This window comes from Phaseolus vulgaris, chromosome 3 (assembly GCF_051622355.1).
Source record: "Phaseolus vulgaris cultivar YP4 chromosome 3, ASM5162235v1, whole genome shotgun sequence".
Lineage (NCBI taxonomy): Eukaryota > Viridiplantae > Streptophyta > Magnoliopsida > Fabales > Fabaceae > Phaseolus > Phaseolus vulgaris.
This window is the reverse complement of record NC_143500.1, coordinates 47,325,729-47,341,206: the sequence shown is the minus strand read 5'-3', so window position 1 is coordinate 47,341,206 and position 15,478 is coordinate 47,325,729. Positions and strand designations below refer to the sequence as shown.

Below are 15,478 nucleotides of genomic sequence, written 5' to 3'. Positions count from 1 at the left end.
GTTTCAGTATAGTAAGGATACATTTGTATCCGCGTGTTAAAATCTGTTAATCTAATTTTGTCTTCTAGTTAGCATATGTATCTATATATAGATAGATACATATGCTAACTAAATACACGCATTTTGGTATGGCATTGATTTTCATTCAATGATGTATAAATTAGAAAAAAAAAGAGAATTAAATTTACAAAATTCTCTTTTTTTTCTAATTTATACAATTTTTTTTGAATCTATCAAACTAGTTTCCTTTATATCTATTGAAATTCAATGGATTTCATTTCTAAATAAAAAAAAATAGGATTTCGTATTTATATCAAAAAATGAAAAATTAGTGTCATTATAATTACTGATCAATAAAAATATCTATCAAAAAAACGAGGAGAAGGGAAAACTTTTATTTTTTTATGGTAAAAAATTCATTTATACCTGTTCTTTCACAAGAAAAAAAAGGAAAAAACCCGGGATTGGTTGAATTTCAAATATTCCAATTTACTAATAGAATACGAAGACTTACGTCACATTTTGAATTGCACCCAAAAGACTATTCATCCCAAACAGGTTTACGTAAAATCTTGGGAAAACGGCAAAGATTACTGTCTTATTTGTCAAAGAAAGATGGAATACAGTATAAAAAATTAATAAATCAGTTTGATATTCGGCAGTCACAAATTCGTTAAATTGAAGAGTAATTTTCAATTATTCGATTTATTAGATCTTGAATTTTGATGAACTTTTATTTTTTAAGCGATTCATAAAAGAATAAATCGAGCAAAAACCTATGAATATCTCAACTATAAGAAAGGACTTCATGATAGTCAATATGGGGCCTCACCACCCCTCAATGCACGGTGTTCTTAGACTTATTGTTACTCTAGATGGTGAGGATGTTATTGATTGTGAACCGATATTGGGTTATTTACACAGAGGAATGGAAAAAATAGCGGAAAACCGAACAATTATACAATATCTGCCTTATGTAACACGTTGGGACTATTTAGCTACTATGTTCACAGAAGCAATAACTGTAAATGGACCTGAACAGTTGGGAAATATTCAAGTACCTAAAAGAGCCAGCTATATCCGAGTAATCATGTTGGAGTTAAGCCGTATAGCTTCTCACCTACTATGGTTAGGACCTTTTATGGCAGATATTGGTGCACAAACCCCTTTTTTCTATATTTTCAGAGAAAGAGAATTCATATATGATCTATTTGAAGCTGCGACAGGTATGAGAATGATGCATAATTTTTTTCGTATCGGGGGGGTAGCGACTGATCTACCTTATGGTTGGGTAGATAAATGTTCTGATTTCTGCGATTATTTTTTAACAAGTATTGCCGAATATCAAAAACTTATTACGCGAAATCCTATTTTTTTAGAACGGGTTGAGGGCGTAGGTGTCGTTGATGTAAAAGAAGTTATTAATTGGGGTTTATCAGGACCGATGCTTCGGGCTTCCGGAATACAATGGGATCTACGTAAAGTGGATAATTATGAATGTTACGAGGAATTTCATTGGGAAGTTCAATGGCAAAAAGAAGGAGATTCTTTAGCTCGTTATTTAGTTCGAATTGGTGAAATGGTGGAATCCATAAAAATTATTCAACAGGCTTTGGAAGGACTTCCCGGCGGGCCATATGAAAATTTAGAAATCCGCTGCTTTGATAGAGAAAAAGAACCAGAATGGAATGAGTTTGAGTATCGATTTATTAGTAAAAAATCGTCTCCGAGTTTTGAATTGCCAAAACAAGAACTTTATGTAAGAATTGAAGCCCCCAAGGGAGAATTAGGAATTTTTATAATAGGCGATCAAAATGGTTTTCCTTGGAGATGGAAAATTCATCCGCCGGGTTTTATAAATTTGCAAATTCTTCCTCAATTAGTTAAAAGAATGAAATTGGCCGATATTATGACAATACTAGGTAGCATAGATATTATTATGGGAGAAGTTGATCGTTGAAATGATAATTGATTTAACAGAAATACAAGATATACATTTTTTTTTCAGATTAGAATTTTTTAAAGAGATATATGAAATTCTTTGGGTATTTGTGCCTATTTTTATTTTTATAGTAGGAATTACTATAAGTGTACTAGCAATTGTATGGTTAGAAAGAGAAATATCTGCAGGGATACAACAGCGTATTGGTCCTGAATACACCGGTCCTTTTGGAGTTCTTCAAGCTCTAGCAGACGGAACAAAATTACTTTTTAAAGAGAATCTTATTCCATCTAGAGGAGATATTCGTTTATTTAGTTTTGGACCAGCTATATCAGTCATATCCATTATATTAAGCTATTCAGTAATTCCTTTTGGTTATAACTTTGTTTTATCTGATCTGAATATTGGTGTTTTTTTATGGATTGCTATTTCGAGTATTGCCCCCATTGGACTTCTTATGTCAGGATATGGGTCAAATAATAAATATTCCTTTTTGGGTGGTCTACGAGCAGCTGCTCAATCAATTAGTTATGAAATACCATTAACTCTTTGTGTGTTATCGATATCTCTATGTGTGCTTCGTTGAGACAGAAATTTTTTGATACTATTTGCTATACGGTTCTCCTTATATTTGTAGTAAAGGACAAACAGAATATATAAAGAATAATATAATTTTGGCATTTAGGTTGAATAATTGAATCAGATAGTTATATGAGTGCAATAAAACAGCTTTTATTGAATCTAATTTATAGAATAGTATACTATATTACTTATAGAGAAAGTATTATGATTTCAAATTGCAGTAAAAAAATTGAGTCTAATTTTCTATGTATAAGAATAAGGTGAAAATATCAATGAAATTCTAGAATTATATATATATAGATAGATAGAAGTGGTTGTTTTTCCCAAGATTTGTTGATTAGTAATCCTGTCTTGAAGCGGGCGCAAAACAAAAGACCAATCTTTTTAAAATTTTCAATATAATTTGTATGAATTAGTATACATATATGAACAAAATGCAAAGGGATTAATAAAAAAAATGAATGGATGACTAGAAACACCAAAATACACAAAAGATTAGTAACGTATATTTCTTTTTTAAAATATCCAAAAGAGTCTTTATGTATAATAGAAAAAGAATACTAAAGGGGGCTTGAAGTTGGTAGAAAAAAGAAGGCAGTACTCCCCACAATTCCGATCTAGAGTATACTTCCATCCATTGATTGAATAAATAACTATCAGGAACGAAATAATCCTTTAATTTTTTGAAGTCCCTTTTCTTTTGCTTGCACAAAAAGGAATAGGATAAGAGGTCAAAGTGATCTCCTTTTTCTTTTTTGTCTTATATCCTCCATATTTATGGAGATAGTCATAATTTAAAAAAGGAACATCTAATTCTTTTTCGGAATCGAAAATGATGTGTTAGTTCTTGATCATTTTCAAAGAGTATTTTATGCAAAAATTAAATTAAGTTATTACTCAAAAAATTTAAATTTGATAATTTTTTAAAGGATGAGATCAATTCAGAAGTATCTTTTGTATTTTTTATTTATATAAATAAGTGAAATAAATGTTCAAATTGATTTTTATTTTTTAAATAAATGTATTTATTTAAAATTTTTTTATTAGAACAGACAGAATTCAATGGGTCTAATTCAAAACCGTCCGATAAAATCGAATTTTCTCTATCTTAGGGATATATCAAGGGATACAAAATCGGGGTCCGGTCATTATATTTTTTGAAGGCTTTAAAGGAGCCGTATGAGATGAAAACCTCATGTACGGTTCTGTAATAGAGATGGTAACAGTAATGTCATCACCGACTAGGATTATCTAACAGTTTAAGTACAGTTGATATCGTTGATGCACAATCAAAATATGGTTTTTGGGGATGGAATTTGTGGCGTCAACCTATGGGTTTCCTCGTTTTTCTAATATCTTCCCTAGCAGAATGTGAAAGATTACCTTTTGATTTACCGGAAGCGGAAGAAGAACTAATAGCGGGTTATCAAACCGAATATTCCGGTATCAAATTTGGTTTATTTTACGTTGCTTCCTATTTAAACCTATTAGTTTCTTCCTTATTTGTAACAGTTCTTTATTTGGGTGGTTCAAATATCTCTATTCCGTACATTTTCGTTTCTAACTTTTTTGAAATTAATAAAACATACGGAGTTTTTGTAACGATAATTGGTATCTTTATTACACTAGTTAAAACTTATTTATTCATATTCGTTTCTATCACAACAAGATGGACTTTGCCTAGGCTAAGAATAGATCAATTATTAAATCTTGGGTGGAAGTTTCTTTTACCCATTTCTCTCGGTAATCTATTATTAACAACGTCGTCTCAACTGTTTTCACTGTAAAAAAAATGTGGACCTTCTATATTAAAAATGAAGAACTTGTTTTAAACAAGAGAAAGAAAAAAATATTCAGAGCTATTCATGATATGTTCCTTATGGTAACTGAATTCATAAATTATAGTGAACAAATAATCCGAGCTGCTAGGTATATTGGTCAAGGTCTCATGATTACCTTATCTCATGCAAATAGGTTACCCGTAACTATTCAATATCCTTATGAAAAAATAATCTCATCAGAACGTTTTCGCGGTCGAATACATTTTGAATTTGATAAATGCATTGCTTGTGAAGTATGTGTTCGTGTCTGTCCTATAGATCTACCCATTGTTGATTGGAAACTAGAAACTGATATTCGAAAGAAACGGTTGCTTAATTACAGTATTGATTTTGGAATCTGTATATTTTGTGGTAACTGTATTGAGTATTGTCCAACAAATTGTTTATCAATGACCGAAGAATATGAACTTTCAACTTATGATCGCCACGAATTGAATTATAATCTAATAGCTTTGGGTCGTTTACCAGTATCAGTAATAGATGATTATACAATTCGAACAATTCAAATAAAATGATTTTTAAAATTCTTATAAAACCATAGCATTTCGCGCTTCATTGGTAATCCACTTTGATTCTCTATTAACCAAAAATTTGGGACTATTACTATGGTTAAAAATAGTTTGAAGTCTAGACGCAGTGTAGTACTCTTTCTACCACTATGTTAATACAGAAAGGAAACGGTTTCAATAAAATTCTTAGATTTTTTTTCGATATAAAACACTCATGTCGATAAAATGTCTTGAATCCTATTTACGTCGAGAAATGAAAAACGGGTGAATTTAAACCTCCCCTTTGTACAATGCGTAATCGATGGATGACCTATGTATAAATTAAAAATAAGTCTTTGGATTTGAATAAAAAAACAACTTTGTTGACATATATTTGTTTGGTCAAAAGAGTCCTCCGAATATTCTGGTCTTATATTGATAATTGATTTCACTTTGAATATAGAAGAGAGGATAGGCTCATTACATAAAAAATTGGTAAATTTCCGATAAGTAATTGAGTTTGAGAGCCAAATGAATCGAAAGATTCATGTTTGGTTCGGGAAGAGATCATAGACATTTTTAAATGGATGGAAAGAGAGTCTACTTTCATTAAGTGATTTATTAGATAATCGAAAACAGAAAATATGGAGAACTATTCAAAACTCAGAAGAATTACAGGAAGAGGCCATTGAACAACTCGAAAAAGCCCAGGCCCGTTTAAGGAAAGTTGAAACCGAAGCAGATCGGTTTCGGGTGAATGGCTATTCTGAGATCAAACGAGAAAAATTGAATTTAATTCATTCAATTTATACAACTTTGGAACAATTAGAAAATTACAAAAACGAAGCCATTGATTTTGAACAACAAAGAGTGATTAATCAAGTCCGACAGCGGGTTTTACAACAAGCCTTACAGGGAGCTCTAGGAACTCTAAATAGTTGCTTGAACAACGAGTTACATTTACGTACTGTTAGTGCTAATATTGGCATGTTTGGGACGATGAAAGAAAAAAATAACTGATTAGTCTTTCTATTATAAAATAGAGTATAGGCATCATTTTTTTCTTATCAAAAATAAACTTCAGATATTTTCATGGTAACCATTCGTGCAGATGAAATTAGTAAAATTATCCGTGAACGCATTGAGCAATATAATACCGAAGTCAAAATTGTAAATACAGGTACCGTACTTCAAGTAGGCGATGGTATTGCTCGTATTTATGGTCTTGATGAAGTAATGGCGGGTGAATTGGTGGAATTTGAAGAAGGTACTATAGGCATTGCTTTGAATTTGGAATCAAAAAATGTTGGTGTTGTATTAATGGGTGATGGTTTGATGATACAAGAAGGAAGTTCAGTATTTATCGGGTGAAGTGTTCAATTCAAAAAACTATTTGTTGGATTTTTGAAAATTCTAGCACGGTTCTAACACAATTTAAAAGGTATAAATACAATAATTTTCTAAAAACTCAAATTTATTGTATAAATTTTTATTATGATTATAAAATAAGAACAAATTCTTTTGAACCAGTCATGAAAAATATCTTCCTGCTCCCAAAAGAATATGGAACATACTTTTGCACATAAATATTTATTTTTAATTTATATAATTTAAAATTATATAATATGTAGATTCATGTCCCCGTATTCTACATTTTAGAGATTATACGTCTCCGTATCCGTATCGTATCAGTGTCTGTATCCGTGTTACATAGTTCACTACCCACGTAGAAAGTAAAAAGATGCTTACATCAGGGAACACCAACAGATAAAAATAATAAATGAAAAGAAAAGATTTCTTTAATACCACACATAAAAACATATACTTTGATACCACATTATAATAATATTTAAAATTAAAAACTAAATCAAATATAATTAAAATATTATTTTATTGATTTATAAAGTGTATGTTTTCTACAGAGAGGGTGGTGTTAACATATCACCATCCTATCCTAAATGAAATTTATTAGTAGTTAGTTATATGTTGAACTATGAATCCAATAGAAGACTTTTAGGTCCTAAAAGGATGTTGAAAACTATTTTGAGGAGGGATGCTTTAAGATTTGGAGGACAACCATGGGTATTACGTTGAGTTTGAAGTAGGCGTCATTCTCCGTTGTTAAAGGAGACTTGTTCCCTGTGGGATTGGCGAATAACAGTTGACAAGCCATTGGGGTATCTAAGGATTCGCTGAGCTTGACGCCAGCAGTGTCTAAATCCTTGGCCTTGAAAGCAACCATAGCAGCATCTAATTCCACAATGATATCCTTGTAAGAATTAAAGCAACCATTTAGGCCATCCTTCACCTGTTCATCAATGCTTTTGTCCTCCAAGAGCTTCGAAATTAAAGAAACCATGTTGGTTCCGTTCAATTTTAATAACTCAATTGAATGCACCCAGTAATCTTCCAGGTTGCTGCTTGGTGGCTGCCAATTCGACAGGAATGCAACACAGAAATCAAAGCTCAAACTTCGGTCAAATTCAGCGGCCTCCATGCAATATTCAGAGACCGATCCACCTGAGCATTGAGAGACAAACACACAGAAAACAATAAGGTATGCTGAGAATTTCATTTCTTTTTCTTTTTCTTTTTCTTTTTCTTTGTGATCAATTCTGTGACTCAAAGGATTACTGTCATGCAGTGCAAATTCCCTGTGTATATATAATGAGAAGGGAGATACCATTTTAAAAGTTCAAATAACACTCTTTATTTTCAAATATCCACTAATAAATATGGCATGCGATACGATATCAAACTAAAATCATTCCAAGTTAATAAATATGGCATGCGATACGATATCAAACTAAAACCATTCCAAGTTAATAAATATGACTCGAAAACATGCTATACGATATCAAACTAAAATCATTCCAAGATTATAATTAATAGATAAATTGTTCCATGTTTAAAATATATTTTCAGAAAAATTATATTTAATTAATACGTAATCACAAAATTTATACGTCATTGATACGTAATCAGAAAATTTAATTCAAAAGCTGTATATTTTTATACGTAATTAATATGAAATCAGGAAATTGCATTAGTTGATTTGCATTATTATATTTTTATATGTAATTAATATGAAATCAAGAACATGATTTGTATGATCTGACTAACAATACATAAATAATATTTTTTTTAAATGATAGAGAGACCTAGATCATAAATTATATTAAAAAAAGAAAAAAATAAAGATGGTCTAGCCATCTATAAGCCATAAATTATATTTTAAAAAAATAAAAAATAAAGTTAGAGATGACTTAGCTACATGTCATAAATTATATTTAAAAAATGTAAAAAAGGAGTAATCCACTAGGAGAATTTGTGTGGGTGACACTACACAAATTATATTTTGAAAAAAAAAATAGAAAAGAAGGTAAAAAGAGCTTAGCCCACGCATTCCAATGCTAATGGAATGGCGAATTTGTTTGGGTTTGCCTAACACTATTAATAACATGGTGTAACAAGGTTTGATCAATGCTAGATGTTAGGTGTGTATGTTAGGTGTGTTTGTGTGGGCCTGACCGACGCTATGTAAGACTTATTAGTGAGTTCAAATTCACTTTAGAGACATGATTTATCATCATTGTTGTTCTATTGCGGAAGGATGAAATATATTTTGTCCTAGAGGATGTGGTACTAAATAAGATGAGTGACTAAGTGAAAAATTCAACATAAATTCATATCTTCTCTAACAAATATGACTCTTCTTTTTCAACAAATAACATGCCTCACAAACTCTTATTTTCTTTAACTACGTTGACATTTTAAGAACTTGAAGAAGAAGGTTTGAAATTTTCACCCATTGATCTTAGGTTATAAAATCATTTTTTTTTGTCCATTATTTCGACAATATAATGTGCATCATCAAATAGATGACTTGGCAAAATAATTGGTAGCAAAAACCTTGGTTGTTAATTAGACAACAATTAGGAACCATTTAACAATAATATAAACTAATTTTGAAACCAAAATTTGTCTAATATCTAAAATGGTCTCTAATTTAGTCACTATAGTAACTAATTATTATTTTTCTCTAATCTAAAAATTGGTTTCTTTTTCATGATTTTCTGGTAGTGAAAGAGAAAAGAAAACACAAACTTATTATGATAGAATTAAAGAAAATGAGTGTTAAATCGTTTTCATAAATATAAATTCCAAAACAATTATCATTTAAAAAAACTTTTTAATTATAAAAATCTCACCAAGTCACTCTCAACCAGAGTTTACATTTGAAAATATTTTTTTAAAGACAATTTTAATATTAGTGTATATATAATAATACGTTACTTTTATTTTTATCGAAAAAAAATATATATAATTTGTATTTATCTACTATTTTAATGAATTAATTAATAATTTTTTAATGATTTCAATATTATTTTCCTTTTATGAAAATTTATATAATAATGAAAATCCTGAGTAAATGCATAGTATTTAATTGAAATCCTTGAATATAATTTTTTAAAATTAAAATTATAATGTAATTTACTTTTTTAAAACTAGTTAATTCAATGAATTTAGTTAATAAAATGTTAAGTATACTTAAAAAATTAAATTTAGTTATTTTATATATATATATATATATATTAATTTTAATATTTAAATGCATGTAATTAGTATATTTTACTAGTTACAAAAAATATTACTTATTTTATTTTAAAATATAATGATTTAATTAAAAAAAAGTGTAATATATTTATTTAATACCGTGGATACACTGAAAATGTTATTTGATATTTTGTTATAGTAATTTCAGATAAAGTATAAAAAACAATTGGAGTAAGGTAACAATTCACACTAAAATTATGTTTCCTCGACTTCTATTATAACAAAGACCTAGTATCTTCAAGAATCACACTTGAAACATTCAATAACCATCTTGTAAGGTAAGAAAAAAATCCATGCAAATATTTATTTATTTTTTCAGAAATCAGCTGACTCACTAAAAAAAAATCATGAAATAAAAACCAATTTTTAGATATCAAAATAATTAGTTACAATAGGAACTAAAATAGAGACCATTTTAGAAACTAAAAAAAAATTGGTTTCTAAATTAGTTTATATTATTTTCTATTATTGTTAAATAGTTTCTAAATTGGTATCTAATTAGCAACTAAGGTTTTAATTACCAATTATTTAGTTTCTAAATTTGCTAGGAAAACCTTGGTTGTTAATTAGATACCAATTTAGAAATTATTTAACAATAATAGAAACTAATTTAGAAATTAAATTTCTTTTTAGTTTTTAAAATGGTCTCTAATTTAGTTACTATTGCAACTAATTATTTTGGTTTCTACAAATTGGTTTCTATTTCATGATTTTCTTGTAGTGACTCAATTATAATTTTTTTCTTTTATTTGAAGTATGATATTCAAAAACTTATTTGTGTTTGTAACAACTCATTTGCATAGTCCGTTTTTTCAATCTCTCTATTTTCACAACCTCTCATCTTTTTTTCTTTCACTTTTTTACTACAGATCTCATTTATTTCATAATCTGACTCTACGCCATTGTAGCAAAAGTTAAATAGATTTTCAAACAGTAAATTTTTAAAGATTTCTTGTTATCTGATTTTTACTATATTTTTATCATCAATCTTGGTGGGGTCAATTGAAAAAAGTGATAATCTCAACTTATTATACCACATGCTGAAATATGTTATATTTGGCTAACTTGCTTTAGGTTCTTAGATTTTGGAGTAACCTAACTGTTTGGTTTTACAAATTTCTTTAAAGAGAAACAATTTAGATAAAGGAAACTACTTGTATATAGATAAGAAATTAGTCTATAAACCAGGATTATGCAAATTAGAGTGGAAAACTAGATAAACTAAGATTTGATGTTGGTTTGATAGGTGGAGGAAGTTTTGATCTAAATATGGTGGTATAATATCATTTTTGAGTTGGATTTCTACATTGAATGCTTGTATTAATTGAATTAACTTTGAATGGGTCTTGAGAATGAATATGAACTATTAGAAATGTTAGATTTTTGGTTTAAATTAGGTATTAGATTACATGTTCGGTCAAATCTGCTCAGCGCAAGCAAAAGTGGATTGAGCCACAGATTTTGGGATGCTCTTTACCCCAAATTTGCTCAGCATCCGAGCTTTAGGTTTAAGCGAACCTAATTTGCTCAGCACATCTCAAATCTGCTCAACGTATTTTTCCTGCACCCAAGTATATTAAAATGGCTTATTTGAGGGTGTTCTTGATATCAAATCTATTCAATATTTTTACTTACGCTTAAATGAATTTATGTGCAGAGTTTGAGGTGCTATTAGCCTCAACTCCGCCGAATTTCCTTACGCTAAGCAAATTTCAATTATAATTTTTAGGAGACTCTTAGTCTTGAATTTCTTCCTGAATTTCTTCCGTAGAATTTCATGAACTAAGTTAATTTCTCTTGGACTTAGATCTCAACTTTATGGGCTTGAGTCATTTTGACAATATTTGTCATTTTATTTAGCTATTTTATTTTTTTTCTATAAATCATAATAATGAATTAAAATGTGCGAGATTTATTAATTTAAAAATTGTAATTGATTACCGATTTCTGATGTTAATATCTCATTTAAATTTGAATATTTAAAATGAGTAAATTTAATTCTTAATGAAAAAGTAAATATTAGTTTGTACTTAAAAGAAAAAGTAAATACTAGTTTGTATTAATTGTTCATTTTTAAATGACAAAAAAAAATATTATCTTAATTTATATTAAATCTTTAAAATTTATTATTTTCAAACAAAAGTAATTAACTAATTCGTTAATATATAGTATAGAAAATAAAAGTGTCAAACAAACTTTATTCATTTTATTAATCACCATAACAAAAATGGAAAGAATCAAAACTTACATCAACCTAAACCAGCAAACTAAAAAAGAGAATGAATAAAATAATATTTTGGGTGCAAAATGAGGGAAGAACTTCAGTAGTTCAGGCCTTTCTGGCATAGGAAGAAATTTACACGTTATAATTTCAATCTCAATACATGATTACGACATATAAAGAATTTTGCATAGAAAGATGATAATATTAGTTTGATGAGACAAATACATGCTTTAAGTTTGATCAAGAATGTTGACGAAGCATTTGGATGAAGGCCAGAGATATTACATTGAGTTGGAAATAGACTTTATTTTCCTTTGTTAAAGGAGACTTTTCACCTTTCTTATCCTTGAATTGAACTTCACAGGTAACAGAGTTATCCAAAGAAGCACTCAGCTTTGTAGCAGCCGTGTCAAAATCCTTATGCTTGAAAGCAACCACAGCATCATCTAAATCCGAAAGGGAATCCGAGTAAAGATCATAGCAATCTTGTAAACAAACCTTTGCGTATTTATCAAAACTTTTCTCCTTCAAGAACTTTGTAATCATGGAAACCGTGTTGGTTCCGTTGGACTTGGTAAGTTGAATTGAAATATCCAGAAGACCCTTGAGGTTGGTGGCTGCTGGTTGAAACTTGGAGGCATCTTTAAGGGATGCAACACAGAAATCATACCTCAAATTTGCATCATTCTTCGAGGCCTCCTTGCAAGATTCAGAGATAAGATCGGAACTGTTTGAACTTTGGAAGAGAAAGATAAAGATAAAGAAAACAAGAAAGAACGAAGCGAATTTCATTCTTAGCTTCTTCTTTTTTTCTTATGATCGGTGAGAAAAGAGATTTAGTTTAGACCGTTATGATGTGATCTCCACTACACATCACATATTATATATATATATATATATATTATCGAGTAGGTGTTGCTCCCTTATTCTCATCGTAGATAAATATTATGATTATTATTTTATTACAATTTACTATAATTTATTATTACTATAATTATTATAATATTACTATTATTAATGAGAATTTCATTAGTTTGTTTTTTGTCTGTGAGAAATTCCAAGTAAAAGGATTACTGTTATGGAATGCAAATCTCTGTGTATATATAATGAGAAGGGAGATACAATTTTAACAATATTGTTAAAATATTTTTTTACAAACTTTCTAACTCCACAAATATTTTTGATAAATAAACTTTCAAATCTTTCAAATCAATTGTTGCAAAGGAACTAAATTACTAGAGAAATGAGTTAAATAAACTTGAATCACTTTAAAAAAAGGAATTTGTAATAATGTTGGTGAATAGAAAATTCAATCAATTAAGCGCATTATTCTTGTGCGCATCAAATTCTTTTTATTATAAGTTTTAAGTTTAGATTCTCAAGCCTTTTTAAATAATACTAGTTAGTTCTTTCTTTTGTAAAAAAAAAAAAAAAAAACTGGTATGTTAAGAATAATATTACTTACAAGTTTTAAGAGTTTTAATATTTACTTACAATCTTTATTAAACCAATTTTCGTCACACCTGGTTCTAAACTTTTTACCTCCTTAATTATATGTTTTCAAACTATCCTCAAATTTTTATGTTATTATCAAGGTAATCTCACGTGCGATGGAATAATGGATCACACTATAAAAAAATATTGAATAAAAATAAATTATAAAAAAATAATAATTAGTTACTAAAATAATATTATTATATAAAATAATTTTTATTATTAATAAATTTATAAATTAATTTCTAATTAATATTTAATTAATTACCAATATTTTAGTTACTAATTAAATATCAAATTAAAATCTATCTATTAATAATAAATTTTTATTTATTAATTAATAATGTTTTTAATTTTTAAAATAGTATCTAATTTAATCAAGTAATTAATTATTTCTTATTTTTAAAAATAATTTTTGTTTAATGATTTTTTTTATAGTAACTTATACCAATTTAAAAGAAATATAATATATGATTTAATAATTAAAATATTGTCATTGTATATTTTTTTGAATCTAGACTAATCCAACTACGTCGAATAATGTCAACACTCACAATCGAAGCATTTGAATCATATAAGGATGATATTGGTAGAAGAGTCTTAATAAAATACAACAACTGGGCTAGAAAATGTATGATGTGAGTTGTCGTGTAGAGTTGATATAGATAGGTTTAAAGGTTTTATGCTGATCATATCTATTCAAACATAACACCATATTATAATAATATTTATAATTAAAAATTAAATTAAATATAATTAAAATATTATTTTATTAATTTGTAAAGAGTATCTTTTCTATTTCTATTGTTTGTGTGTATTACAAATATTCAACATTATTAGCACACATCTTCCTCACATCTCGGTATAAGCTTTTTACCAACTTAAATGTTTCTGAACTATCTCCAAATTTATTTTTTTTATTATATAGAAAACGTCACATGTTGACACAGGATAAATAACTTATACAAATTTAAAATAAATGTAAAAATTAATTTACTAATTAAAAAGTTGTCATTTCTTACATATTTTGTGAATTTAGACGAATCCATCTACGTCCAACAGTATCAACACTTTCGTATAAATACTTTCAATAGAAGTATTTGGATGATATAAGGATGATGCTAATGTAAGAATCTTAGTAAATGCAATAACAAGGCTAGAGAATGTATGATGTAGGGTTGTCATAGGCCTGAGGCTAGATATAGACATATTTATAAAAATAAAGATAAAAATAAAACCCGTAATTTGAAGCAGCCATGGTGAGATGCGTATAGGAAGTAGATTAGAAATGAATATGTATAAAAATAGTATGCAATGAAGGAATCAAATCATAATTAGATTTTTAAGTAGAGTTAGTGGGTGTTCTACCAATATCTCTCCTTCTACTTAGCATGTTCTTGTATATCATTTAAGCATCGGAAAGAAGGAAAAGAAAAATAAAATAAAAATTTATGATAGAATTAAAAAGAATGAATGTAAAATGGCCTTCATAAATATAATTACAATTCCAAAACAATTGTCATTTTAAAATTCCTTTTAATTAAAAATTTGTCACCAAAGTCATTTTTACCTACAATTTAACACTGAAAATATTTTTTAAAAACAATTTTAATATTAGTGTATATATAATAATATGCTACTTTTATTTTTATCTGAAAATCTATATAATTATTATTGTTTTTATTATTATTATTAGATAATAATTTATATCAAAAAACTGATTTTACCAACTATATAATTGTCAATAATATCAAAATTATGTTAGTAATTTTTTTTACCGACAAAATTACGACAATATAGAATTCCTTAGTAATATGCTCCTCTTAAAATTTACCAACAGATTAGATTCTTCAATAATTACCAACTAATACAAATTTGTCAAATTCATCCCCTGAATAAATGAGAGAAATTCTAATTACTTTTAGTGATCGTGACATGATTTATGTTATTCTTATGTTATTATTATTAATATTTTTATTATTATTGTTAATATTAATATTATTATTTCGCGCTTTATCAACAAATATTGATTTGCATTAATTTTTTAAGTTTTCATACCCATTGTTAAAATGTATCGGTAATTACCAACGTGCAAAAAATCATTGACAAAATCCGTCAATAATAAAAAATTATTGATAAACACAAATTCATCAATAATTTTTTGTCGTTAAACTAACAATTTCTTATAATAATTCTTTAATTTACAAGAAGTCGTAGATTTATGGGTAATAATCTATATATAATATTGAATTTAGTTGTGAATAAAAGATATGAAGATAATAATCTATGT

General features: G+C 27.8%; 2 protein-coding genes across 2 annotated transcripts; both read right to left on the bottom strand.

Moving 5' to 3' along the window:
- Positions 1–6,891: 6,891 nt before the first annotated feature.
- LOC137805672 (putative invertase inhibitor) lies at positions 6,892–7,539 on the bottom strand. Its single transcript, XM_068605610.2, has one exon. The coding sequence runs from the start codon at positions 7,537–7,539 to the stop codon at positions 6,892–6,894; it is 648 nt and encodes a 215-aa protein (XP_068461711.2).
- Positions 7,540–11,648: 4,109 nt separating this feature from the next.
- LOC137808150 (putative invertase inhibitor) lies at positions 11,649–12,555 on the bottom strand. The gene has a single exon (XM_068609112.2). It carries the CDS (start codon positions 12,484–12,486, stop codon positions 11,935–11,937), a length of 552 nt encoding a protein of 183 aa, XP_068465213.1. The 5' UTR covers positions 12,487–12,555; the 3' UTR covers positions 11,649–11,934.
- Positions 12,556–15,478: the final 2,923 nt, after the last annotated feature.